A 25048-nucleotide genomic window follows, 5' to 3' on the forward strand; every position below is an offset into this window, starting at 1 on the left:
CTCACCCTGGCGCGTGTCTTCCCTACTCCCCCATGCCTCCACCCCAGGGAGCTGAGGGAGAAGATCCAGCCCGAGATCCTTGAGCTGATCAAGCAGCAGCGCCTGAACCGGCTCTGTGAGGGCAGCAGCTTCCGAAAGATTGGGAACCGCCGGAGGCAAGGTGGGGGGCCTGGGGCCCTGGGCTGGTCCTTGCTGCCCAGAGTCACTGCATGGGGAGGGAGCCTGCCAGGCGGATCCTGGGGGAGCAGGCAGGGAACGGGGCATCCTTCACCCTTTGGGTGCCCAGGCCTTCCCCAGAACCATCCTCGCTCACCTGCCATGCTTCCCATTGTTCCAGAGCGCTTCTGGTACTGCCGCTTGGCGCTGAACCACAAGGTCCTGCACTATGGTGATTTGGATGACAACCCTCAGGGGGAGGTGACATTTGAATCCCTGCAGGAGAAAAGTAGGTTCATTTCTCTGTTGCTGTGTCCTGGTAGCTGGACTTGATGTCAGGACAGTTCCAGTCCTGGCTGTTTCAAACCAATGACCTGGTCTTGGGCCACTTCTGTCCCTGGACCCATTTCCTCACTGGCAGGGGTCACTTTCTGTGGCCTCTCTCCTGGGGCTGTCTGGGGAAGCAGTGAGATCACAGAGGGGAATGGGTGCTGAGGTTGCAGAGGGCGACACAAAACTAAGTTGAGAGGTGGTGGTTAGTCACACCCTGGCTTTGCTACTAATTTAATTAATTCTAATTGATTGCAAGTTCATTCTCCCTTCTGCCTTGGTTTCTTCTGTCAAAGTGACAGCCACAGCTCCCTCAGGTGAGGCGTGAAGGAGTAGTGAGGGTGAAGTACTTAGAACCAGTAGCAAGCAGGTAACAAGCGAAACCATTAGCTGTCGCCACTGCTGTTTGTGCGTGGCATTGTCATCGTCACTGCAGTGTGAAAGCGAGGCGGGTGTTGGAGGCCCCACGCCTTGGGGAGACAGTCCAAAAGCCCTGAACTGACCTCCAGTCAGATTGGACACAACCCAGCAGGCCGCAGCCCATGGGAAGTGACCACAGAGCGGGGAACAATAGAAGGCCACACTCCCTGAGCAGATACAGCCCTTTGAGTCTAGGGGTGGGGGCTTCCCTTCTAGACCCAAACCAGGAGCCATCTTGTAGCAGGAAGCTTCCAGAGGCCAATCCCCTTTGTTTAACAGTTCCTGTTGCAGACATTAAGGCCATCGTCACCGGGAAAGACTGCCCCCACATGAAGGAGAAGAGCGCTCTGAAGCAGAACAAGGTGAGTGGGAAGGCTGGCCTGAGTCTGCGTTGCCTCCACGGTGATTCCGGGACGCAGCCTGTGGTAGTGGCTTTAGGTGCACAGTCTCGCCCCAGATTGCTCCTGAACGCTTCGTTATGAGCAGTTCTAATCGCACACAGAAGTGGATAGAACTCCCATGTACGTGCCACCCAGCCTCCACGGCCACGGCAAATTCTGCAAACCTACCTCTCTCCCTCACCACTTTGAAGAAAACCTCAAGGATTACACCAGTTCACCTGTAACTATTTAGACTGTATCTCTAGACTATAAGGACTCCTTCCCCCAACATAATCACACCACCTTCATCACCCCCAAAAGGAATAAAACGCTAATGTCAAACACTCCATCGATGTTTGAATTCCCACCAATTGTCACACAAATAACATAATTTCTCTATAAACATGTGTGTGTGTATATATGTCTGTACACATGAATACACACATGCTCATTGCCATTCTGTTTGTGAAGTCAGAACCTAAATGAGGGCTACGCTTTGTGATTAGTCTTTTAAGTTTCTGAGTTCATAGACCCCCCTCCATCATTTTCGTCTTTTTTCTCTCTTTGCAGTTTATTAGCTGAAGAAACCAGGTTGCTTGTTTGGTAGTTTCTCAGAGTCTGAAATTTGCTGATTGTCTCCCCACGGTGCAGTTTAACTTGCTCCTCTGTCCCAGATCTGTAACTGGTAGAGAGATCTGGAGGCTTGATCCACTTCACGTTTGACCTGTTTTGTTTCTTTTTTTCTTTCTTTTTTTTTTTTTGATAAGCCTCCTTCCTAGCTGGTATTATGGTCTATCGAGAGACACATAAGTGTGGTCATCTCCTTTTGTGATGTCAGCGCACTGGCTGCTCGGCGCCTCGTGCTGCTCGCAAACTCAGGCGCTGCTCGCAAACTCAGGCGCTGCTCGCTAACTCAGGCGTGCTAACTAGTGATGTTCTGATCTGTCCGTCCTTTTCATTTATCAGCTGAACTACTTCTCCAAAGAGAAACTTGGGGTCACCTGCTGTTAGCTTCCCAGTGGTACAGTTTATGTAGGAAGGAGGGTAAATGCTTGACTCTTTACTATTCTGTACCTTCTTTAAAAACGGTTAGTTCCCTGACATCATCCAACAGTGACCCATTTCGTGTACGTCTTTTGTTCTGTTTTTTAGTATTATTATGGATTTACTAAGCAAATCATACCAGTTTCAGCCCGTTAGTTATGTTGTCGGTGCCCAAGTGTTCCCATCTTCAGCCACAGTTTGTTCTCATTGTTGTGGCTTTAAACTGTTAAGACCTTTCAGCTTAATTACCAAGATACTTACTGAAGGTAGTGCACTGTCACGGACTCTGAGTACTGAGTAGTGACTTTTCTCCAATCTTAAAAGTATTGCCCCACCTTAGGCGTGACTTGCAGGGGGAGTGGGCGAGGTAAGGTTGATCAGTCCCCGCCGGGCCTCATCTCCGGCCACTCTTGTGCACGTGCTCTGGGCTTTGATGGCGCTGCACATCTGAATCGGCACGTTTGGCGGTGTTGCCAAGTTCCTCAGACTTTGGCCATGATCTCGTTGTGCAAAGCCCAGGCTGGCCCATTGCTCCAACCAACCGAAACCTTTCTCCTGCAGGAGGTGTTGGAATTGGCCTTCTCCATCCTGTACGACCCTGACGAGACCCTAAACTTCATTGCACCTAACAAGTACGAGGTGAGAGCTGCAGCGCTGTGGCGCTGCCTTGCACAGCCGAGCCCTGGAGTTCCTCAGCGGGAGGCGGGGAGTGGGGGGAACAGGAACTCGCTGTCCCCTAAAGGCAGGAGGCTGCAGGCTGTCAAAGGCTGTCGGACACTGAGAATGTGCCAGCGAGGGTCCTTTTCCCCAGAGCCAGGCCCTTCAGGTCACCCTTCAGCAGTAGCTGTAGGGGGTCTCAGAAAGATGGGCCAGCTAGGAATAACTTGTGTGCCTGGGAGTAGGAAAAGTTCCCTCTTTTCCGTTTCTGTGTGGCCACCTACCCAAGCGATCCTGACAGACCCCCTGCCTCAGGGCTCCTGCCGTATGTGGTCGATCTGGCCTGGGCTTGGAAGCCAGATGGCTCTGGTCCCGCTGTTGACACAGGCTTCCAGTTGCATCGGCAGCACGGAAGACACGAGATGTTGCGTGACTCACTGCGGTTGAAACCATAGGTGTCTGGGGAGCTCTGAGAGCCGTCAGAGGAAACAAGAGGCGGGGCTTCTGGAGGAAGAGACACTTAGGCAGGGCCTGAGCTGCCAGCAGAGTCTCATTGGCGGGGGTGGGGAGTGAAGCACGAGCAGGTGGGGAGACAGGTGTAAAACAGCACAGAAGAGGGTAGAACAGGTTAGGGAGGGAGGGGCTGAGAAGTCTGTGTTAGCCCCTGCTGTCAGGAGACCGTCAAGTTTAGTAACTCTTAGTACTCAGTTTTCACGTTTATTGACTGGGTGTTCTTCAGTTTACTTTGTTTGAGGTCCTTAGTGGCTCCTTTCATGTCCCACTTTCTCACCTGATATGTATTCTCCCTTCCCCTGTTACTAATTTCAGGGGCAATTTCAGGAACCTGATGCCTGGGTGCTCAGGTCTTCTTGTGCTGTATTCTTTAATTGCATTTTTAAAAATCACACTTTATAATATCTTCGGGAGCTTAAATGTCAATCTGTCATAAAAACCAAATGGTCTTTTGAGAAAGTGAGTGACCAGCCCCCAGCTTCTCTTTGCTGTTATCCCAAGTGAGAATTGCCTCTGCTGAGTAGTGCCAGAACAGATCGGCGTGGCTCCTAGAAAAGGGACCTCGGCGGGCCCTCCTGCTGACTAGGGGCCACCATGTGATGCTTTGCAACTTGCTGTCCCCAGTACTGCATCTGGATTGACGGCCTCAGCGCCCTTCTGGGGAAGGACATGTCCAGCGAGCTGACTAAGAGTGACCTGGACACCCTGCTGAGCATGGAGATGAAGCTGCGGCTCCTGGACCTGGAGAACATCCAGATTCCTGAAGCCCCCCCGCCGGTGCCCAAGGAGCCCAGCAGCTACGACTTTGTCTATCACTACAGCTGAGCCTGGAGCCGCGGCAACGGTGCCCAGGAAGGGATTTGGGGCCCAGAAGAAACACTCACAGTCTGGTGCCTTGTCCTTTGCTTGTACAGAATCTGTAGTGACTGTGGTGGCCAGTCAATGCCAACCATTCCTCACACCCACACAGAGCTTCCTCCTGGTCCCCGTCTCCTGTGAGTCGCGAAGGTGGGTGCTCTGGCCTCCCCATCACTGTGGAGCCTGGGTTCGGACCATGAGGAATGAGCAGCAGATGCCCTTGCCTTTTGGACCAAGAAACTGCTCCTTGAGCTGGATTTAATCAGAGCCACTCACCTTTTCTTCCTGAGCCTGCTCTCCGGTGGTCAGCTGGCTCCTTGTGTGGGCAAGAGCTGGCCCAGGAAAGGCTGCCTGCAGAGGACCGATGTGCTGGGTATGCTGGGAGCCTTGGAGAGACTGCCTGTGGCCGGCCTGTGCCTGTGTCAGATCTAAGCAGAGGCCTTGCCCTTGCTCGCGTCGTCTCTGTGAGGGCTCACTCCGGCCTCACCCAGGGCTCACAGGCTGCTGCTGCTGCTGCTGCTGAGGTGCAGCTCTAAAGCTCTGGCCTCCGGAGCCACCAGGCCTCTCACCCATGCAGTCGTCTGGGAAGACGGAATTTTCTACCTACAAGCTCCTAGTCTCTCATCTTGGCAAGTCAGAGTCAGGAGGGCTGAGTCCGACCCTCTTAGTCTCAAGGAACTCTGCAGGGAGAGCCAAGATGAGCCGGGAGGGCCTAGGCTGGTGAGGTCTCTAGATGCCACTCTCCTCCCCCCACACTTCCATCTTCCCTTCCTCTGGGAGAGATCTCCCACTGAACCCTAAGTGCGTGCTCCTCCAGGTGGCTTTCCTTTGGCCTTCCAGACCTCAGGAAGTTTGCCTTCCCTCCCTCCCCATACCAGTGCTGTGGTTCTTCCCTTGGACCATGATTTCAGGGCGCTGGCCGAGGCCACAGCTGTGCCAACGGGGCATCCCTGGTGCTGCCGCACTTGTAAACCACACGCACAGCCTCTCTCCTTGGACATACGTCAACCCGGCATTCAGTATTGGCAGCCCGGCATGGTAGGTCCTACCCAATGAAGAGTGTACTATATATTTTCTTTACTATAGGCCATACTTATACAGACGTGTATATATATTTATATATAAGCTCTACCTATCCTAGGATGGAATGTTTGAAGGGAAATAAAATTGGAGGCAAAAAAAAATAGTAACTTCCAGTTGTGAGCCAAGAGTGTACAGCCTGAGAGCAGCCAGGAGCTTCCTGTTAGTTACCATGTTTTCAATAAATACTCTTTCATGTACAAATTGCGGTTCCTACTAACAGCTCTTCCTCTGTTCCTGGTTTCCTGCCAAAGGGAACTTTCACCTTGACATAGCTTCATTGCATCGTGCCCGGGAGACTTTGGAGAGCTCCAGCTGGAGTCCTCAGCCCCCTCCCGAGAGCCGCTTTCTCCTCCTCAACCAGCCCTCCTCCAACACACACACACACACACACACACCTGCTCACAGATGTCACATCGGGACCAAGTGCTCTCTGCTCAGGCCTGCTGGGTGCATCAGGGAAAGGCAGACTGCACACCCCTGTGAACACGTCCTCCTGCTTCTTCATGCCAGGGACACAGCTGGGCAACAGCTCGAGTACTTGTACCTTACAAAGAAGACACGCTCTTCACCCTTTGTGTTGCTGTGCTTAGTGTCCAGCCTTCCAGCTGGTGTTGTAGGCTATTGCTGCAAACCTCAGCCTTGGTAGCTGGGAGGCTTGAATGAGGGCCCTGATGAAAATAGATACTTTCTCTTGCCTCAGAGAGAGAAGGGAGCAAGGACAAGCTCTTTCAAAAGGCATAGAAAGTGCATGCAGTACAGGCCTTGAGGACGGAATAAAGCAGAGACCTTGGGCAGCGATGGGTGCAATTTTAAGTGACGGGTAAGCGCAGAATGAAGCCTGTGAAATGCCAGCTGCTGCTGGGGGGTGGGGGTGGGCAGCAGCAGTTTGCATAATAAACTGCTTACACTCTGGCCTTGAACCTTCCGTTCAGAGGGGCCAGGGAGCCCAGCTAAGTCACTTGCAAGGATCCACATTTGCAGCCAGTCTTAGAGAGCCACAGAGCCCAGGAGGCTGGTTGGGGCGGGAGGGGAACAAAAAGCCTCAAAGTGGTCCTCCATCTGCAACCCTGGCCTGCCCTGGCCTCCAAATGGATCTCCCTGTCTGCTGGCTCTGCCCCTTTTAATCCATCCTGCAACATGAGTTAAGACCTAAGCTCCCTAGCTGACGTTTTTGGGACCACTGCATCCTGCCCCTTGCCTACTTTTCCAGCCATAGTTTGTATTCTTCTCCCCTCTCGTTTCCTCTGAGACGGCGCTCTCCCCTTACGCGACCTATTGAAACAGATCATTCTTACAAAGTTTCAGGCACATAGGAAACAGCTCACAAATGTTTATTTACTACCTCCCATGGATCTTCTAAATCCTGGGATGTAATACCCTAACTTAGCACTCCACAGCCGGCTTGAGCAACCAGAAGAAAAAGCCCATGAGAGATTTATCTCTGCGGTTCTTTCCATAGTTGCCCAGCACTGGCTTGGAATAAGGTAAACAATTTGTTCAACAGAAGGAAATAGGTGACTATTTTCTGGGTTCCCGCGGTGCGCAGGGCTCTGCAGCAGGCACCGGCTCCAGAACGAGGCCCGATTGAGTTCAGGGGAGACGAACGCCTACAGCCTGAGGGGGTGCCCAGCTCTGGGCTCCAAGCATGCTCCCGGCGGAGGGCACCCGACGCGGAGCCGCGGTGGACACTACGGGGAGAACGCACCTCCACCCCGCCCCGCCCCGGCAGCCGGCCCCGCCCCCAGCGGCTTCTGGCGGAAATGCTCCTCCCGGGAGCGCCGCTCTGGGCCTCGCACTTCCGGCGGGAGGGGCCCCGCGGGAGGAGCCTGGCGGGAGGAGCCCGGCTGGAGCACCCGGGGCCGAGGTGAGTGTGAGTGCGGCCGGACCCCGGGCGCCCTCGGGACCCGGCGCTCGGCCGGGCTCCATGCGCCGCGGCGTGGGGCGCGCCTGGACTCCCGCCCCGCCGTGGAGGGGCCCGGCCTCCATGCGACCCCCTCGGCCGCCTTCCGCGCGCGCTGCCCGGGGAATTTCCTGAGCCCGGCGACCCAGACGGGAATCCCGGCTGCAGGGCTCTGCCCGCGGAGACGCTGCGTCCCGCGGTGGGGTGGGAGTGGGGGCCGACGGTGAACTCGCGGGTAAACCGGGAGACGTCAGGTGGTGGGAGGGGCCACGAGGATGAGGAGGGGCGGGCGAGGAGAGTTCAGCCACGCCGGGGTCCGCGGCACGGGGTGGAAGGAGAGGAGCGAGAGGAGCGGCAGGGGCGCAGGACTCGGGCCGGCCGTGGTTGACCGGCCGCCGGGGCGGTGGCGGGGGAACGAGGGCGCAGGTGCCCGCCGGGGCCAGGCGGTGGGTCCTGGTGGGCCTTCTGAGGAGTTGCGGTTCGCGAAATGGCTGATGGTCTGCTTTCCGTGCGTACAGCATTTGGGGGGCGGGGTGCAATTAGGAAACTGTTGCATCGGTACGTGAAAGGTAATCGTGGCTCAGGCTGTGCCGGCGGAGCAGAGGCGAAGAGCGCGGGTGGGTGAGGGAGTTTGTTGGTGGCCCTGACAAGGCAGGATTTGAGGGAAGAGGGAAAGAGGCATTGATGCGGGGCTTTAGGCTGAAGTAACCGGGAGCGTTGTGCCGGCATTTACTAATGACGTGGCGGGCTTGAATCAAGGAATCGGGGAGCTTTAGGTTCAAGAGAGAAGTACTGGCCTGGAGCCCGCAGGAAAGCTTAGGGCTGATGGAAGGAACTTAGACACCATGGGCCTGTGGGTCAGCTGGGCTGAGGTTACGCAAGGTGAGAGTTAAGATAAGAGAGGCCAGGGTCCGGCCCTCAGGCACCCAGTGTTCCCAGGTTGCGTGGACCAACAAGGAGTCCAGGAAAGCAGAAGACCGCCCAGAGGGTATGGTGTGGCAGCCAAGAGGTTTTCCCAGGAGGAGGAAGGGGTCAGATGTCGAAGACGCTGATGAGACCAGCGACTTGGCCCTTGAAGGGGCAACAAGGAGGAGGGTGTGGTGACTGAGTGGGGACCAGGCTGGGGAAGTTTCACTGTGAGGGGACCAGGAGGGGAGCAACCTCCTGCTGTGAGGCAGCATCGCAGGCTTTACCTGATGCCACTGATGCCCCTCCCAGGAGGCTCCTGATTTCCCCTCCTTCACAGGTGAGCGCGCTGAGGTTCGGAAGTCAGGTAGCTTAGGGTCACGAAGTAGTGAGTAGGGAAGCCATGACTTGATCCCAGGTCTTCCCCACTCCGAGCCCATCCTCCTGAGCACTAAGCTGCACGGCCTGTGTCAAACTTGGGGTGATTTAGGGGAGCCGGGTGCCCTGGTGATGCACCAGGTGGTGGCTGCTGCCCGGAGCTGTGCTGCCCCCTGAGGAAAGCCGGGCAGAGCGCGGGATCCCTTTCCTGGGCAAGTGAGATTTGAAAAAGAGCACTTGCTCCTTGAAGCCTGGTTTCCCTCTCCCGGAAATAAGGGTGGGGACCTTATCAGTTAGGGTCTGTATCTCCAATGTGAGACACGCCTGCTTACTAAATGCACGTAGCTAAGTGGCTGGATGATCTCCAAGAGCCCTATTAGCTGAGGTCTGGTTTTGTGTTGGGCTTAGGCGACCTTCCAAATGATAATAAGAGGAGGAGTGTTAACTCTGAGACCCTGCTCCCTGGGGCTGGGTCTTTGAAGGAAGGGCAGGACTTGAACAGCGGCCCAAGGGCACCGCAGTGTTGGGGCAGGAACAGCAGCAGAAGCAGAAGGTACAAAATGCTGATTGACAGACGGGTACAGACTACCCTGGCTTGGAAGCCGTGGGTAAGAACCGCAGGGAGAGAGTGCTAGAAGGAAGGTCTCTTATCTTAGTGCTGGCATGCCCTGCGGCCACCTGTGCAGTGTTAGCAGTCCAGTTAGCAGTTTTGTCCCCAGGTGACATCTAGCAATGAGAGGGGACATTCTTGTTTGTCGTTATTGGGATGAGGGACAGGGTGCTGCAGGCATCTACAGGGTAGAGACCAGAAGTGCTGCTCAGGCCAGGCCTGGTCCCCACAAAGCAGTATCTGGCTCCAGTCCCCGTAATGGCCCTGTCTGGAGGACAGAGCGTGGGCCTTGAGGTCTGCTAGACGCCACCCCAGCTGCCGTAGCCGGATGCTGACTGGGGATGGTGCAGAGAACCACGTGGAAGACTGGTGTGTTGCCGGGGGAGAGAAGGCGTGTGCCTGGATGGTGGCAGTGGAGGCCAGGAGATGTGCTCACATTTGGGATATTTGGGGGAGACAGAGCTGATGGTATTTGTTGATTGAAATCTGTGGGCTGAGGGAAAAAGGGGAATCGATGAGAACACGGTTAATGGCCTAAGCAACTGGGTAGAAGAACGGCAGCTCCGCTGGCTGAGATGGGAAGAGGAGCAGGTTGGGACAGAGGGCGGGCGAGGCCTGGAGCACAGGAGTCCGCCCCAGGCAGGCCGGGCGTGAGGTGCCTGATGTTAGCCGGCCCAGTGAAGAGACAAGTAGGCAGCTGGGTGTTGGGCACCCAATGGGGAGGTCAGCTTCTTATTCAGGAAGGCATTTCAAGGGGTGGGCCCACCTTAGGCAAAAAAGCACAGTGGTTCTCAACGTCATAGAGGCCACACCCTCTTTTGAATGACAAGTATTTTGTTAACAGTGTTCCCCACTTCTTACCTTAAGATGAAATGTGTGGTTCAAAAAAAACTGCCTGCACATAAATTTGTAAAAGTTGGCTGTGCCCTCACCATCATGTAAAAGAGGAGTAAAAGGAAGTCACTGGTAGTAAAATGTTTCAATATGTAAGGTCCTGGGCACAGGATACTAGAAGCTACAGTGAAGCAGTGCGTGCTCTTCCCACCCCTGCAGAATCTCTGGGAGGGTGGGGCCCCCTGCCTGGCTCAACCCCCTGCACGCTGGGGCTTCTCCATACAGGAGCTTGTGGTACCCATTTTATCAAAAACAGTTCCGTCTTCCGCTGGCATACGTGGTAAATGTGTTCTTGGAAATATCAGTGCCAAGGAGAGCCGTGGGAAGAATGCTCTGTGTTACCGGTGAGACAGCGTTGGGTTCTGGGCTCAGGGAATTATAAGCAGGTCGTTCACCTACCGGAATCTCGAAGTCACGCAGGATGCAGGACAATTCTGGGTTATGTGGACCATCCCCCTCACTGTCCCTACTGACTGAAAGCTAGGGGTGCCCCCCACAACAACACCACGGGTTTCCAAAGTTCCCCTGAAGAAAACTAGAGCCCTAGGGTGTCCTTTGGGACATGAACTTTGTGCCAGCTCCCAGTTGGCCATGGGGGAGGGGAAATGATGACCCAGATTCCAGAGTACGGTACCAATGTAAACAGTCCCTTCAGAAAGGGCTGGGGAGGGGAAGCTGGGGTAGGCCTGATCCCGTGGTGCTAGGAAGGCCTCGAGGAGGAGGTGGCATTCCAGCAGGGTGGGACCGTCTCAAAGGGGGAGGAGGGGTACAGATGAAGCAATGGGTGGAATAATGCTGGACTGGGGGGTCCACCTGGTCTCCCCGGGGCCTGGCATGCTCTGGGCACTCCCTGGGGTTGGCTGGGTGATAGGGGGCCAGGGAGTGGCTTGGTTTGACGAGAACCTAAGCAGGCTCCTTGTCTGTGAGTGGTTGTTAGGGGTTGGGGCCAGGCAGGTGTGGGTTTCCTGGGCCATTTTTAACACCTGAGAGACCAGATTAGTCCCCTGAAACCCACAGGCCTGCTGTCTAGCAGTGAGGCACCACTGTACAGAGATCTTAGATTATTCGGGGGCTGGGGAGGGGGATGGGGGTAAGGATAGCAGGGACATGGGGAGCCTCCCAGGGGACACTGACATCACTCAAATTTTCACACCCTCCACAAGGTCAAGGAAGGAATCATAGGGAAGCTGGGAGAGCACCCATCCCATGGGGTGGGGGTGCTGAGGAAGCAGCATTTGAGGTGAAGCTGAGTAGATCAGCTGAGAAAGTCAGGGGTGGGGGGCAGAGCATTAGGTTCCTGGAGGCAGCAGGAAGGAGCCTGGCTGGTGGGACTAGGGCACCAGGGCTGGAGCGGAGCTGGAGAGGCCAGTCAGGCCCTTTAGCCACAGGAAGGGTTTTGGTCTTTATCTCGAGAGCACTGGAAGCCACCGAAGGGCTTTAAGCAGTGGTCTGACATGATCAGATTCACGTTTTAAAAAGGTCACTTTGGTAGCAATTCATGGAGAACAGCTTGAGGTGACCAGACAGCGGATGTGACAGGGCTCTGTGCCTGTGCCCTGCAGAGCGCTGTCCTGTCCACTCTGGTCCGCTCCCCACAGGACAGGCACGGGGCGGGTGGGTCCGGTGGCCTTCACTCGGCCCAGGCCTCCAGAGCTGCCTTTCCACCCTTCTAGCCTCCAACCATGAGCCCTGCAGACGATTAACCATGGAGAGGTTCGGCTCAGGCCCCCAGCCCCTTGGGTGAGGGCTCTGCCTGGGCCTCGGCGAACCACCCTGAGTGATGGGGGTGAAGAGAGCTCCAAGCAGGCGACATTCTTGCTGAAAGCTGTGGCCCAGGCCAAGCGGCTCTTCCTGCAGCCCGTCTTCAGGAGAGGTGCCTGCCCCCACCGACCTGGCTGGGGAGTTGCCCCTTCCACGGATGGGGAGGTGGGCCCTGGACGTGGCCTTTGCGTGGAAGGCGGTGTTGACTCTGGGGCTGGTCCTTCTCTACTACTGCTTCTCCATCGGCATCACTTTCTACAACAAGTGGCTGACCAGGGTAACCGGGAGGAAGGCCTATGGCACGGGGGTGGGGTGGGGGGAGTGGGGCTGGGAGGAGGAAGGGTCTGGGGCCACACAGGCTTCCACCAGTCAGATGGAAGGCCAGTCACACTAGTGATAAGATAGGGCCCTATAGCCAGCCCTGCCACGCCAGGGAATCCCCTGAAACATTTGGATCCAGCAGAAATGGGGGTGGGGAAAGGGGGCTGGTGCACAGAGATGAGCTGGGGAGACTTGGGGGTTAAGTAGCAGCCGCTGGCCAACAGGTAGAAAAGTCACCCAGTACTGTTTAATAATTGGCAGCCATCCTGGCCCACACTGGTGTTACATGGGGTGGGCCGGCCACGAACAGGGGCTGGCACAGGCAGCTGACAGGTGGCTGAAGGGGTGGGGACAGCACCGAGCTCACACACAGCCCTGTTCTTCCACCTGCTGTCTGTGTGACCTCCGAAACCGGGGCCAAGTCTCTCCTGATTGTGAAGTAGGTAAAAGTCCTTAGGAAGCACCGAGGTCGCCCCAGGGCCACCAGGTAGAGTTGGGTGTGGGGATGGAGAGGGAGCCAGGTGAGGGCTGGCTGTGTAAAGCTCACCTGGACGTGCTGTGCTTTGGGCCCTGTACAGAGCTTCCACTTCCCCCTGTTCATGACGATGCTGCACTTGGCTGTGATCTTCCTGTTCTCCGCCCTGTCCCGGGCGCTGGTTCAGTGCTCCAGCCACAGGGCCCGCGTGGTGCTGAGCTGGCCTGACTACCTCAGAAGAGTAGCTCCAACAGGTGTGTCTGTGGGAAGGGCCTGGCGGGGGGTGGGGGGGAGGGGGTTGCTCTGGAAGCCAAAGGCCAGGAGCAAAAGGAAGCCTTCGAGGCTTGAAGCGAGGCCCTTTTTCCCTGCCCCACCCCGTGTTTCCTCACTCCCCTCTGCCTGCCCTCCCCGCCCTCACTTCTGCCTCTGACATGCTCCCCCTTCCCACTTCCCCCTTTCGCTCCCTGGAGAAACCCCAGTGCAGCAGTGGCCTTGTCGTTCCCTTGCCCTTGAACTTGCGCACTGAGCTGTGTTCCCAGCCTGGAGCTAGTGCTGGGCAGAGCGCGCAGTCCCTGCCAATGTGGAGCTGAGCAGAGGGGAAGCGAGTGGAGCAAAGCTGGGCTGGACGCTGGGCGGGGCGGGTTCCCCAGACAAGGGCTGAGTTGGCGGAGGCCTGGAGGGTGAGCGGGGCCAGCTGGTCCTGGGAGGAACAGGGTTGGTGTGTGTGTGGAGGTCTGAAAGGAAACTTGGAAGTGTCTCAGGATGCCGAGAACTCAGCCTTGGTGAGAGGTCGTGGGAGAAGTGGGAGGGGAGTCTGGTCCAGGAGGGCCGGGTTCTCAGGGTCAGATTGACACCTGTCATCAGGGGGCATTCAAGATAGTGGGCAAGTGGGGACAACACAGGCCCCTGCCAGGCAATGGGCTGCAGCCTGGATGCTGGAGCAGGCCCTTTCCCCTTGTTTTTGGCCAGCAGTTAATTTTTCTTTTTATACTTTCTTTTCTTTTTAATCCTCCCCTGAGGACATACTCATTGATTTTTAGAGGTGGGGGGTGGGGAGAGGGAGGGAGAGAGAGAGGGAGAAAAACATCAATGCGAGAGAGAAACATCAGTTGGTTGCCTCTCCTTTGAACCCCTACTGGGGACGGAAAGAGCAACCTAGGGACGTGGCCTGAACCCTCGACCTGACCTTCGGGTTTGCCACATAACCACGCTCAGCTCCACCCACTGAATCTCACCGGCCAGGGCTGGGACGTCACCATTTTGTTGCTGGGTAGGGAGGAAGGCCCCCGGGCCCCCATGGAAAGCCAGGGTGAGCAGGGCAAAGCAGGAGGCACTCGGGGGCCTCACGGCCGTGTTCTAACAGCTGGTGTCCCCACACCCCTGCCCTTTCTCCCCCACATGCCCTGTGGGCGCCCCTTGTCTTCACAGCACTGGCAACGGCGCTTGACGTGGGCTTGTCCAACTGGAGCTTCCTCTACATCACCGTCTCACTGTGAGTAGTGGCCGCGGCCGCCCCTTCCCCGCAGGCTCAGGTTTTCTGGCTGGGTGCACACCTGACCGACAAGCCAGCCACCAGTCTCTGGGGCCGGCCCTCCTCTGGCAGTTGCTCCCTGATACCCAGCAGCTCGCTGGAAACTCTCCAGCCTCTCCCTTAAACTGAGTACACAGGGCGAGGTGCCTGCCTGCCAGGTGGAAGGGGACGCCAGGGCTCAGACAGAATGGGGGCAGGTTTGGCTCAGGAGGAAGGGCGTGGCGGCAGGCAGTGCACACAGCCGTGGGCAGGGGGCAGGACAGCGACGTCTCATCTCCCACTCTGCCTCAGGAGCACAGGCCCTGCCTTCGCTCTGCCTCTCCTCCCGCCCTTTCTCCCTCCCCACCACCACCTCTCCACTGGGGGGAAGGTAATAATAGGCCTCAGTGAGCTCCTTGTCAGACCTGCAGCCTGTTCTCCCTGGCGATAATGAGAGGCTTCCTAGAGATTCCTTTCAATTAAAGGTCATGTATCAGCCCAGATAACTCAGGCCACCTTCTGTCGCGTTTTGTGCCCGAATGCACTGCACCCTTGAGCAGAGCCAGTTGCCCTCAGGGAAGTCAGGAGGCTCTGCTCCCTCCCCCTCGGCCCGCTGATTGCACCCTGAGCTCCTCTCTTGACGTGGGTCTGAGCCCCAGGCTCCACCACGCATTGTGGCAATTTTCGCTTCCAGGTACACAATGACCAAATCCTCAGCCGTCCTCTTCATCTTGATCTTCTCTCTGATCTTCAAGCTGGAGGAGCTGGTGAGGCCCAGCATCCCCTCTGCCACTCCTACCCCCACAGACGCTGAGCAGAAAAAGGGGGGTCTGAACAGAAGAGCCCAGCCCAGCCAGGTGGCAGAGACTCCCGTTGCCGAGGAGGGATGAAGGATGTGGGACTGGGCACTGCTGAGAATGTTTGGAAAGTGTGGCGGGGCGTAATGACCAAGGGCAAAGGACTCCAGGATGAGGGCCCAGGTCCCATCCAGCTGGGTCAGAGGCCCCTGCTGTGTGAGGCGGCACTCTTTGTTTCCTAGTCCAGAGGAGGAGAGAGGCCACGTGGGGGCCTAGGACAGCCCTAGCAAAGCACTTCCGCAATTTAGGGCAGGTAGGGGTGCTGGGGACATGCCCGCTGAATCTTAGCCCTGCATCCATGGGAAGGAGCTGGCCATGGGGGGAGGAGGGGCAGCAAAGATGGCTGCTGGCCCCCACACTCCGACTCCCGACTTAGTTGCCACCTGCTCTCCATCTTGGTAGCGTGCGGCGCTGGTCCTGGTGGTCCTGCTCATCGCGGGGGGCCTCTTCATGTTCACCTACAAGTCCACGCAGTTCAACATGGAGGGCTTTGCCTTGGTGCTGGGGGCCTCGTTCGTCGGCGGCATCCGCTGGACCCTCACGCAGATACTCCTGCAGAAGGCGGAACTTGGTGAGAGGGAGTGGGGCACCAGGCAGGCAGGGTGGAGGCGGGCCGCCCCGGCCTGGTGGCTCACCCATGTCCCCATTCTGCAGGGCTCCAGAACCCCATTGACACCATGTTCCACCTGCAGCCACTCATGTTTCTCGGGCTCTTCCCTCTCTTTGCCATCTTCGAAGGTAGGTTGGGCAGCCCACCTCCGCCACCGTAGCGCCGCAGATCCCCAGCCCCGGCTCTGAGCCCAGCACTACGCTCCCTGCAGAGGGCGCCGAGAGCAGAGGTGCGGCCCCTGCCCTGGCCAAGCCTGGTCTGGGCAGACACTCACACCAGCCGGCCGGAGTCCCTCGCGGTGAATGGTAACACAGAAAGTGTGCTTGGTATAGCAGACAGTGGTGACAGTGAATGTGTGCAGCCCTAGAGGTCCGCCAGGGCTGTTCGAATCGTTTCATATACATTAACTCTTGTGGTGCCGCCAGACCCTGTGGGGCAGTACTAGTAACATCCCCATCTTGCAGGTGAAAGAAACTGAGGCAGTAACGATAGCCTTGCTTCGGTTCCCGGGGTCATAAAGGAGCCTGAGAGTGGGTGCAGGAGCCGGCTCCAGCGCCCCTCCTTTTAGCCATCACGCTGCTTCCTGCCTCTTTGGCAGAGCAGAGGGTCCTGAATTGTCTTGGGATGGCAGGGTGGAAAGCCAAGTCAAAAGGCTTGGGTATTTGGGGGATTGAATGGGACTTTGACAGGCTGGTGGGGGCGGGGCGTCCCAGGAAGTGGGAACAGTAGGTTCAGAGGAGTGTGTGCTGGGTTGGCAGCGTGTGGGTTTGAGGTGGCGGGGTGCAGGGTGCCCAGGAGCCTGGGCAGGTGAGCGGTTCCCCTCCACTGTCTTCTCCCAGAGGAGAGGGGAGGCGGGAGGTGCAGCGCCATGCCCTCCCTCCCACGTTTTGGGATTACTCTTTGTCCCCGAGTCCCTTCTGTCCTCTGGGTCATTACAGAAAATTCTGCCCGACATCCATTTTAAGTTTCAAGCAGTGAAGCGTCTCGAATCTCTTTGAGAAAATTATTCTGTGGCCCCGTTGTCCAGGAAACTTCTGTTCTGCAGCCTCGTTTTTCTTCCTTTTTAAAATCTCTCCCCATCCCTTCATTACGCCCCCTGTACCAGACGCCACGCCACACCGTCCCTCCTTCCCTGGGTGTTTACACCATTCCCCATCTCTGCAAACCCTCATCCGAAAGCCCCTGGTCACCTTCTTCACTTAGCAAAGCTGCATGGATTTAGCTCCTTTAATCTTTTCTGTAAATTAATCCCCCAAGCGCCTTCATTACTTACGTTGCTTTCCCCGAGTTCCCTTCAATTTGCCCCTGCCTCTGCAGTACTGCTGAGCCCAGCCACAGACAAGATGTCCTGCTTCACGAGGCTGTGTGCCAGGGGCGGGGCGGGGGGGGTTCACAACTCTATCACTCTGCATTTCTTTGTGCTTCTCTCCAAAAATCTCAAAGCCCTAGGCCAGCCTCCTGCTCCCACAGGTGTGTCCTCTGTGCCTAGTTCTGGGCTCAACTTACACCCTGCTAATGCTCAAGGGGCCTTTCCTACAGGGAGGGACCCGGGGATCACCCTCCAGAGGGATGGCATTGGAGGACCAAAAACCCCCGGGAGTCTGAGCAAAATTCAGTGCCCGGATGCCTGTGTGGGGGTCTCTGGAACAAGGGACCATGGCTTTTGTAGTCTGTTTCTAATGCATTGTTTGGTTTTTGAGAACTGTTCATCAAATTATGCCATCTGTTTGAGCAACTCTGGTCTAGTCCCGACCCTTTCATTTTATTAGTGGGGAAATGTGCTCCAGAAACTGGGCTCGTGTCTCGGCCAAGTCCCACAGCTATGTGATAGTAAGGCCTCGGTTGAAATGTCCAGGATTGGTAAGGATAGGGTTTTGTCCTGGTTTATAGGTGGCCCTCCTGAGACTAAGAAAAAGGGACTCCCCCCGTGGACCAGGGAGGGCGTCCACAGTCCTCACCTGATGGGCTGCCGCGCCTCTCTCTGGCCCCTTAGCTACCGCAGCTGCGAAGGCTGTATGAAGTGCCCACCCTCCTGCCCTTCCACAGGTGGGCAGGAGTGCCACAAGGAAGAGCAGGGTGCCTCCATGGGTTTCCTCTGCTGTGTGTCCCTGTACTTAGCCCGGGGCCCCAGAGCCCTCCCCATCACTCCCTGTGAGGATGCCCTGGGGCTCTCTGGCAGCCTTCACCGCTTCCCTGGCCTCCCCCAGCCTTGGGCAGTCTGCATGGGAGTCCTCGTCCGCAGGTGCTCGGAAAGCCTGCCCTGCCTCTCTGTGCAGGTCTCACCCGGCTGCAGCAGCGAGGGTGAGGCCGCCCAGGCAGGCACACCCAGGACGTGGCCGCCCCTCTCTCCCCTGTTGCTTTCAGGTCTCCATTTGTCCACATCTGAGAAAGTCTTCCGTTTCCAGGACACAGGGCTGCTCCTGCGGGTCCTCGGGAGCCTCTTCCTCGGCGGGGTTCTTGCCTTTGGTTTGGGCTTCTCCGAGTTCCTCCTGGTGTCCAGAACCTCCAGCCTCACTCTCTCCATTGCGGGCATTTTTAAGGTACAGACTCCGAGGTGACCCCAGTCCTGTCTTAGAGAGGAGCCCCGCGAAGGTCTTCCTCACCAACAGCTCCCAGCAGCTGTTTCAGCTCCCACGCCCCAGGGCCTACAGAGGAGGGACCTCATTCTGGCGCTGGGCATTATGCTGCCATCTGTACCCCTCCCGCCCTCACTGCAGCCCTGTGAGGTGGGGGTGGCTGTCAGACAGGAAGAGCCGCTGTTACCTAAGAAAACACAGCGGGGTGGCTGAGCTGGGGTGCAGAGCCAGGTCTGACCCCCCTAAGCTTGGGGCGCATTTGCATTTCACCAGGAATGCCAACAGTGGTTGAGAAACACCCCCGCCCCTGTCCAGACTCACCAGTGACACGTTCTCCCATTGACTGGCAATGCCTGCCACCAGCACGGCCAGGGACAGTGCTGTCACGAGTGCCCTGTGCTTGCCGAGCCTGCCTTTCCCACCGCCTGGCAGCGCTCTGCCCTCTCCTCTCTCCCCTTCCCCCTTCCCTCCACGGCCACGCCTCCCTCCTTCCTCCTCAGGGCCGTGGAGGGGGTCTGCTCTGTGGTACTGGAGCCGTGTGGCCTAAAAGCAGAAATTCAGGGCTCCCCACGGGTCTTCTGTTGCTGGCCAAATGAAGAGGCGCACGCTGTGGTCTTCAGAGCGTGTCCTGTCACGGTGCCACTTGCAACCACCATTTACAACGAACCCTGGGACCCATGAGTGTCCCGTGGAGCCCAGGATGATGCTGCACTCTCTGTGGCAGCTGAGGGCTCCCCATGTGTAGGTTCCTTCTGGAAGGGTGGCTCTCCTTTATTCCCGGGTACACGGCTGCACTTGGTTTGTCTGTCTGTATCCCGACAGCCCTGTGAAAAGCGCTTCCTTTGTTGCCTTTCGCTAACACGCAGGCAGAAGGCCCTGCATGCTGGCCTGGTCCTTGGAGTCCCGCGGAAGCTGCTGCTTGGCCCTGCAGGGCAGCCTGCCCTGGCCTGGGAGTTTGGGCAAGCCTGGCCCCTCCCACAGGTGTGCTGGGTGCCTTGGCCCTCCTGGCTCTGGGGCCGACTGATCACTTCCCCTTCCTGCTTCTCTGCTCACAGGAAGTCTGCACTTTGCTGTTGGCAGCCCATCTGCTGGGTGACCAGATCAGCCTCCTGAACTGGCTGGGCTTCGCCCTCTGCCTCTCGGGGATATCCCTGCACATTGCCCTCAAGGCCCTGCCCTCCAGAGGTGACCGGGGCCCCTTCGGAAGCTTGTTCTGGTGACACCCACCCCCGTGACCTCTCAGCCCCTCTGATTCACATCCCAGTCCTGTCAGGAAGAGGCAGGAGGCCCTCAGCTTGCCCACAGTAGTTCCAGTGTGCACGGTTCAGCCGCCTCTGCATTGGCCGGCACTCTAATTTGGGCAATGTACCTGGTGGCTCTGCTGCCACCACTCCTCTGAGAATACACTGGAGTCATCTCTGAGGAGCTCGAGTGGGGGCCTGGGTGACTAAGTGCACACTGCATCGGGAAGCACCAAGAAGCTAGTGCTGGCTCTAACTGGTCTCTCTCTATCCCCAGGGGATGGCGGCCCCAAATCCTCCAAGGGACTGGGTTCCAACCCGGACCTGGAGCTGCTGCTTCGGAGCAGCCAGCCAGAGGAGGATGGCAACGAGGCGGCAGAGGAGGAAGGTTACTTCGTGGCCCAGGGATAGCAGCGACCCGCCTCTCCCAACCTTTGTACCAAACAGCAGCTCAGGGACGTGGTGGGTCCTCACAGCAGCTGGGAGCAGCGGTCAGGAGTGGCCCAGCTGGGCCTTGGTAGCACACGACCACAAGGCAGGGCTGGGCCAGGGAGCTGGTCAGACAGGGCCGAGCATCAGGCCAGCCTCGGCCCGGCTGGAGCCGGGCCACGCTGTGCTGGAGTTGCAATGGACAGAGGGAGGGCTGTTTCTCAACTGGCTGCCAGGATTATGATTCCAGAGGCCTCTCTGAGGGGCCTGGTTTGGACTGCGGAGCAGTTGGGACAGGGACATGGAGAGGCTTTTCACCTGGATGGTCTCCCTGGAGAGCAGACCTGTTTACAGTTTGGAAATAAAGGGTTTCGGTCCTCTGGCTGCCTCATGTTGCCTGGAGGTGTGGGTGCAGGGAGGGGCAGTCCGGGCTGGCCTGTCCCCCTTCTCTGCCTGGGGCCTCCTGCAGGTGACTGGTCACACTCCAGGCCCTCCGTGTCACTTATGCTCCTGACGGAGTCCCAGGGCCCTGTCTGGAGGCCCAAGCACACCTGCAGGCAGGAAAACAATTAGTGTGTGCCGAGTCCTGCATTCTGGGGACCTGAAAGCTTTCACAGGCTGGATTGAATCCTGACTCTTGTCACTTACTGGCTGTGTGATCTTAAGTTATGTAACCTCTCTGTTCTAGCTTTGTCATCTGTGAAATGGGGAGAGTAATTGTCTCAGAGTTGTTCTGAAGATAGGAAACAGTTTAAATGTCGTATAAATGTTTATTTGGAAAGTCCTCTCAAACACCCATGGAACCAAGACCCTAAATGAGTGGCCAGCTAGGGTTCACAGCCAGCTCTGTGTGACGTGTGTGGCTGTTGAACATACGTGGATGGGTTTGCAGACCTCCCGGCCTTCCTGCGGTCACCTACTCTGCACCAGTCACAGGGCCTCTCTACACTGCAGTCTTTGCAAGAAGCAGGGAGCCAGTTCCCCTAGGCTGGGAGGGGCCACCGGCCAGGGGGTCACATCCTCCCAAGCAGAAGTGCTGTTAGGCATTCACAGCAGGTGGCGCCATTGCACCATGAGGTGACTCCGAACTGTCGGACCTACCACCAGACACCATCCAAATCCAGGCGGGGGTCCTTGGAAAAGGTCGGTGGTCGTCCATGGTTGGTGACTTGGACGGCCCTTGTTATGAGTTGTTTTCATCAGATTGGAGCCATGAAAGCTCACTTTTAAGTCTAGGAGAACATTAATGCTTCAGGAATGGGGCTGGCAAACTTTTTGTAAAGGGCCAAGCAGTGCATATGTCCCATTTGGGGACCTCTGTTCCAGCCTCTCCAGCCTGCCCACTGCAGCAGGGAAGCCGCCACTGGTAGGCCGAAACTAGTGGGCGTGGCAGTGTCCCAGTAAAGCCTGACTTTCGGAAGTAGGGTTTGGCTTGTTGGCTACAGTTTGCCAACCCCCGCTGTGGGAGAAACCTTAAGAATTGTTGAGTCCTGCTCCCAGTCCTATGGCTAGGGACACTGAGGCAGGGTGGAGGGGAGACTAGCCTGAGGTCCTCAGAGCCTCCTGGCTCAGGAGTTCAGCTTCGCAGTGCGGACTGCCACAACGTGGCAGTGCCTGTCCTGGCTCCTGCACCTCTGGCCCCCTTGGATTCTGCAAGCTCAGATGCCAGGATTAAAGGAAGCCCGTGTTGTGTGGAGATGACGAGGGAGGTGACATGGGGGGAGCCAGCAGAAAGGAGAGGCCAGGACCTCCTCACCTCGGCCTCTGCCTGAGAAGGTGCTTGGGATGCAGGGTGCTTGGGCCGCTGGAGAGCCTGCCAGAAACCCCTTGGTTCAGGTGGATGAGAGCTTCCTGTCTGCACCTCCCTTCCCCTCTTCCACTGTCCCCCTCTTCCCACACAGGGAGCAAGAGCTGCTGTCTGGTGCAGTAATTATAGGGTATGGAGCAAGGGCCCCACCACCTGCTTGTTGGGTTCAGTGACAGCCCCTCACTTAGCAGCAATTACCAGCAATCCTAGAGGAGGGCTCCCTTCCCTCCTCCCCCTCCCTACCCACCCAATCGCCTGGCCTCCCAGGCCAGACCATGTTCACCCTCAGCTTTGAGCCCTAGAAGCACCTATGTTGTCTGCAGCCATTGCATCTCAGGGCTGCAGTGTTGCCATGGTAACTCGGCGCTTGCACAGGTTTCAGGAGGCTGAGGATGTGACTTGTCTCTCCAAGGCTGTGGTGTCTGTCCCCACGAAGCCTGCAGCTCCAGGGCTTCTGCAGAGGAGGGGGGAGGGGATGAGGGCTGACCTACAGGCTCGAGTTTTAAGTGCTTACATGCCCACCGACTCTGCTGGGAGCCTCTGTGGAAGGAAGGTGATTGCCCCCAATATGTGAGGATGCCTGCCGTTGTGGTTGTGGTGGGGATGAGAACAGGCTGCAGCTTGCCTGTGGGGCGGATGCGCGGCGGCAGACAGGACCAGGAATGCCTCCACCTTCGTCCCAGTGCCCTTCTCTGCCACCAGAGCTCAGGGCCTCACCTCCACCTGTTTCTGCTCTGTTCTGCTGAGGAAAAAGAACAATCCCAGGGGCTTGCGAGTGGGCTTAATGGAACCGAGAGAATGGTCCTTGTGGGACTCGGCGCAGCCTCCTGCATCAGGGACTGGCGAGGGACTGGGTCAGGTTCCCAACCTGCAGAGACCTGAGGGTGTGGGCTCAGCTCATCCGTTTGGGTTGCCAGCATCTTGCTGAACTCGGGAGAGACACTTGTCCTTGGAGAGGTGCAAGTGGGGCCATCCTTCCTCCTAGCTCAGGGGCATGTTGAGGCAGGGGACCAGGGACACGGGGAGAAGACCAAAATAGACCAGTCCCCAGACACCCGCAGGGCCTCTCACGCAGGCCACCTCCTCCCCCAGCCCCAGAGCAGCAGGAGTTGACTGTGCCCATCGCATAGATGCGGGGGCAGCCCATAGGGGCTGAGCGCGGCAGCAGCTGAGAGCCCGTCTCGGGGACTCCGCCAGACTTGGATTCACAGCCCTGCCCTGTGATCGGCTGTGTGCCTTGGGCACCTTGCTGATCCCCTCCGAGCCTGTTTCATTGCCCACAGAGCAGGAATCGTAACACACACCTCCTAGTGAGGCCATCGTGAAGGTGAAACGATACCTGTAGAGCAGGAGCACAGTGCTGGGTGCGTAGGGACAGCCCCCTCGTAAACATCAGCAAGGATGGTGAGTCATGACTTGCCCAGGCGACACAGCCGGTGAGAGGAGGACAAGCCCTGGAGTCCCGGCTTTTCAGGGTCACCATCCTCACTGCAGTGTGGCATGGCGGAGTCACTCACTAGATACTTGTTCTGTGAAGGAATTTCCAACAGTGGGAACTACAGTGAGGGTTTTCCAGGTCTCAGTGACCATCCTAACCTAAATGGCTGGCCCTGCAAGCAAGAGCTATTTCCTACCACCACCACCTGTCCCTGCCAGCCACCAGCCCCCCAGCTACACCCTGAGCCTTCACCCTAGCCACACAGTCCTGACATCTGCCAGGCCCTTTGCCCCAGCGCTGTAGTAACCGGTTACCTTGACTTCTGTTCCCACGGTTATCTGCAGTTTCATTGGCAACTAGTTCATTTCCCGGAAACAGACCCACGGCCTTGCTCCTGCTGGCCCCCTGCTGGCCTCCTGCTGGCCTCCTGCTGGCTGGGCTCTCCCTTTCCCCGGATGTCTGATGAGAACTCTCCTACCAGACGGCAGAGCGAGGGAACAGATAACCAGGAGAAAATGCACTAACATGCATTTGATAAATTTTCCTGGCGCATCTACGATGCGCCCTGCCCCGTGGGAGCTGCTGGAGATAATAGAAGTCATTAAGACGCTGTCGCTGTCTTCAAGGTACTTCTGCAGGACCTTTTTAATCCAGTCGGTTCCCTGGGAAGTAGACTTGGGGGTGGAGATTAGAGTGTAGGACGTTGTTTAGAAAGTGGTCTTGGGGGAAACACACGGGGGAGGCAGGAGAAGGACGCAGGTCGTGGGAGTGGCAGAAGCTGAGTCCCGAATGAGATAACCCTTCAGACGTGTCCCAAGGTGGGGTGAGAGGCTCGGGCCTTGGCATGTCCTCACTGATCTGTCACTGAAAGTGGGCCTACCCCCGGAAGGAGGTGTGACTTTGGGTGAGGCTGTTTTCTTCCAATCCAGAGAATCTCCGCAGAGGGCCGTCCTCCAGCCCCACTCCCAGCAGCTGGGGAATCAGCCTTCCATTCCCAGATGGGAACCTGAGCCGCCCATCACAGTCTCTGCCACACCCAGTGTCCAAGCCTGGCTTCCAGGACGACCAGGGGTCCCTGAAGAGGGAGAGAGAACACCTGGCAAGTACATGCCCATGGGCATTTTTTCTGGGGAAGGGTGCCTGGCCCCCAAAAGATTAAGAATCACTGGTCTAGGGAAAGCCAGACTCGTCCAAAACTTCCAAACAGTGTGATCGGAGACATTGATACAAGCAGTTGGTGTAGATGAGGGTGGATGGGTGATGGACAGATAGATGGTGGGTGGGTAGACGGATGGGTGTGTGGATAGATGGATGGGTGGGTAGATGCCATATTTGAATAGTGAATGGGAGGCACAGACAAAGGAGCAACCAGTTCGGCCCCTGGGGAAGGAGGACAGCAAAGGCGTTCAGGAGGAGCTGTCCATGCTGAACTGAGTCTTGCAGGCTGAGTGCGATTGCCGAGCAGACAGGAGAGTAAAGGCATAGCAGGGCTAGGTTGGGGCGCTGATGTGAAGACACAGAGGCAGGAAGAGGGTGTGTTGGGTACCACAGGGGTTAGTTCACCCAGGAAGGGGGAGGGGCCCCTCCTTTGCAAAGCCCCCAGTCCCACAGGTGGGCGGGCGGTAACCTGATAGGAAATGTCCTCCCAGGTTGCTCTTGAACAAGCGGGTGTCTCCTCCCCTTCTCCCCCTCAACACTCACCAGTTGCCTGTGTCTCTGGGTGGAGGGTGAGGGGACCCTAAATACATGGCCATATACATGAGGAGCATCGGGTCATTCACCACATCCTCACCCGTCCCTGACTTCACTCCTGCAGCCCTGCTCTGGGCTCTGGGCAGTTGCCTTCAGTAGCCACCCCACTTCCTAGATGAGGGACAGGCTCGGAGAGGCTAGG

The 25048-nt window shown here is 57.3% G+C and overlaps 2 protein-coding genes across 13 annotated transcripts in view; both read left to right on the forward strand.

Moving 5' to 3' along the window:
* ELMO2 (engulfment and cell motility 2) overlaps positions 1 to 5642 on the forward strand; it is a 35694-nt gene extending 30052 nt beyond the window's left edge. For all 4 annotated transcript variants that reach the window (XM_024559582.4, XM_045194702.3, XM_024559581.4 and 1 more), the window contains 5 exons: positions 48 to 160; positions 338 to 445; positions 1186 to 1268; positions 2892 to 2969; positions 4125 to 5642. In XM_024559582.4, the coding sequence (XP_024415350.2) occupies positions 48 to 160; positions 338 to 445; positions 1186 to 1268; positions 2892 to 2969; positions 4125 to 4325 (583 nt within the window). In that variant the 3' untranslated portion in view covers positions 4326 to 5642. The remainder of the gene's footprint in view (positions 1 to 47; positions 161 to 337; positions 446 to 1185; positions 1269 to 2891; positions 2970 to 4124) is intronic.
* Positions 5643 to 7217: 1575 nt separating this feature from the next.
* SLC35C2 (solute carrier family 35 member C2) lies at positions 7218 to 20289 on the forward strand. 9 transcript variants are annotated; one of them, XM_053926412.2, is made up of 10 exons: positions 7312 to 7576; positions 11803 to 12167; positions 12790 to 12940; positions 14115 to 14178; positions 14891 to 14963; positions 15456 to 15624; positions 15708 to 15791; positions 18028 to 18203; positions 19295 to 19424; positions 19758 to 20028. In XM_053926412.2, exons 2-10 carry the CDS (start codon positions 12048 to 12050, stop codon positions 19889 to 19891), a joined length of 1101 nt encoding a protein of 366 aa, XP_053782387.1. In that variant the 5' UTR covers positions 7312 to 7576; positions 11803 to 12047; the 3' UTR covers positions 19892 to 20028. The 9 variants fall into 9 exon arrangements, with proteins under 9 accessions (XP_053782386.1, XP_053782387.1, XP_053782385.1 ...); XM_053926411.1 differs by lacking the exons at positions 7312 to 7576; positions 19295 to 19424 and adding an exon at positions 7218 to 7305 and having other exon boundaries at positions 19758 to 20289; XM_053926410.1 differs by lacking the exon at positions 19295 to 19424 and having other exon boundaries at positions 19758 to 20289.
* Positions 20290 to 25048: the final 4759 nt, after the last annotated feature.

This window comes from Desmodus rotundus, chromosome 6, assembly GCF_022682495.2.
Source record: "Desmodus rotundus isolate HL8 chromosome 6, HLdesRot8A.1, whole genome shotgun sequence".
NCBI classification, from domain to species: Eukaryota; Metazoa; Chordata; class Mammalia; order Chiroptera; family Phyllostomidae; genus Desmodus; species Desmodus rotundus.

What these genes read in the sequence shown, in the direction of transcription:
- SLC35C2 (XM_053926411.1), top strand. Translation starts at nt 12,048, where the DNA reads ATGGGGAGGTGGGCCCTGGACGTGGCCTTTGCGTGGAAGGCGGTGTTG. An exon ending in CAGAAGAGTAGCTCCAACAG is followed by an intron (nt 12,941 to 14,114) that starts GTGTGTCTGTGG and finishes TTGTCTTCACAG; the next exon opens with CACTGGCAACGGCGCTTGAC. An exon ending in CTCTACATCACCGTCTCACT is followed by an intron (nt 14,179 to 14,890) that starts GTGAGTAGTGGC and finishes TTTCGCTTCCAG; the next exon opens with GTACACAATGACCAAATCCT.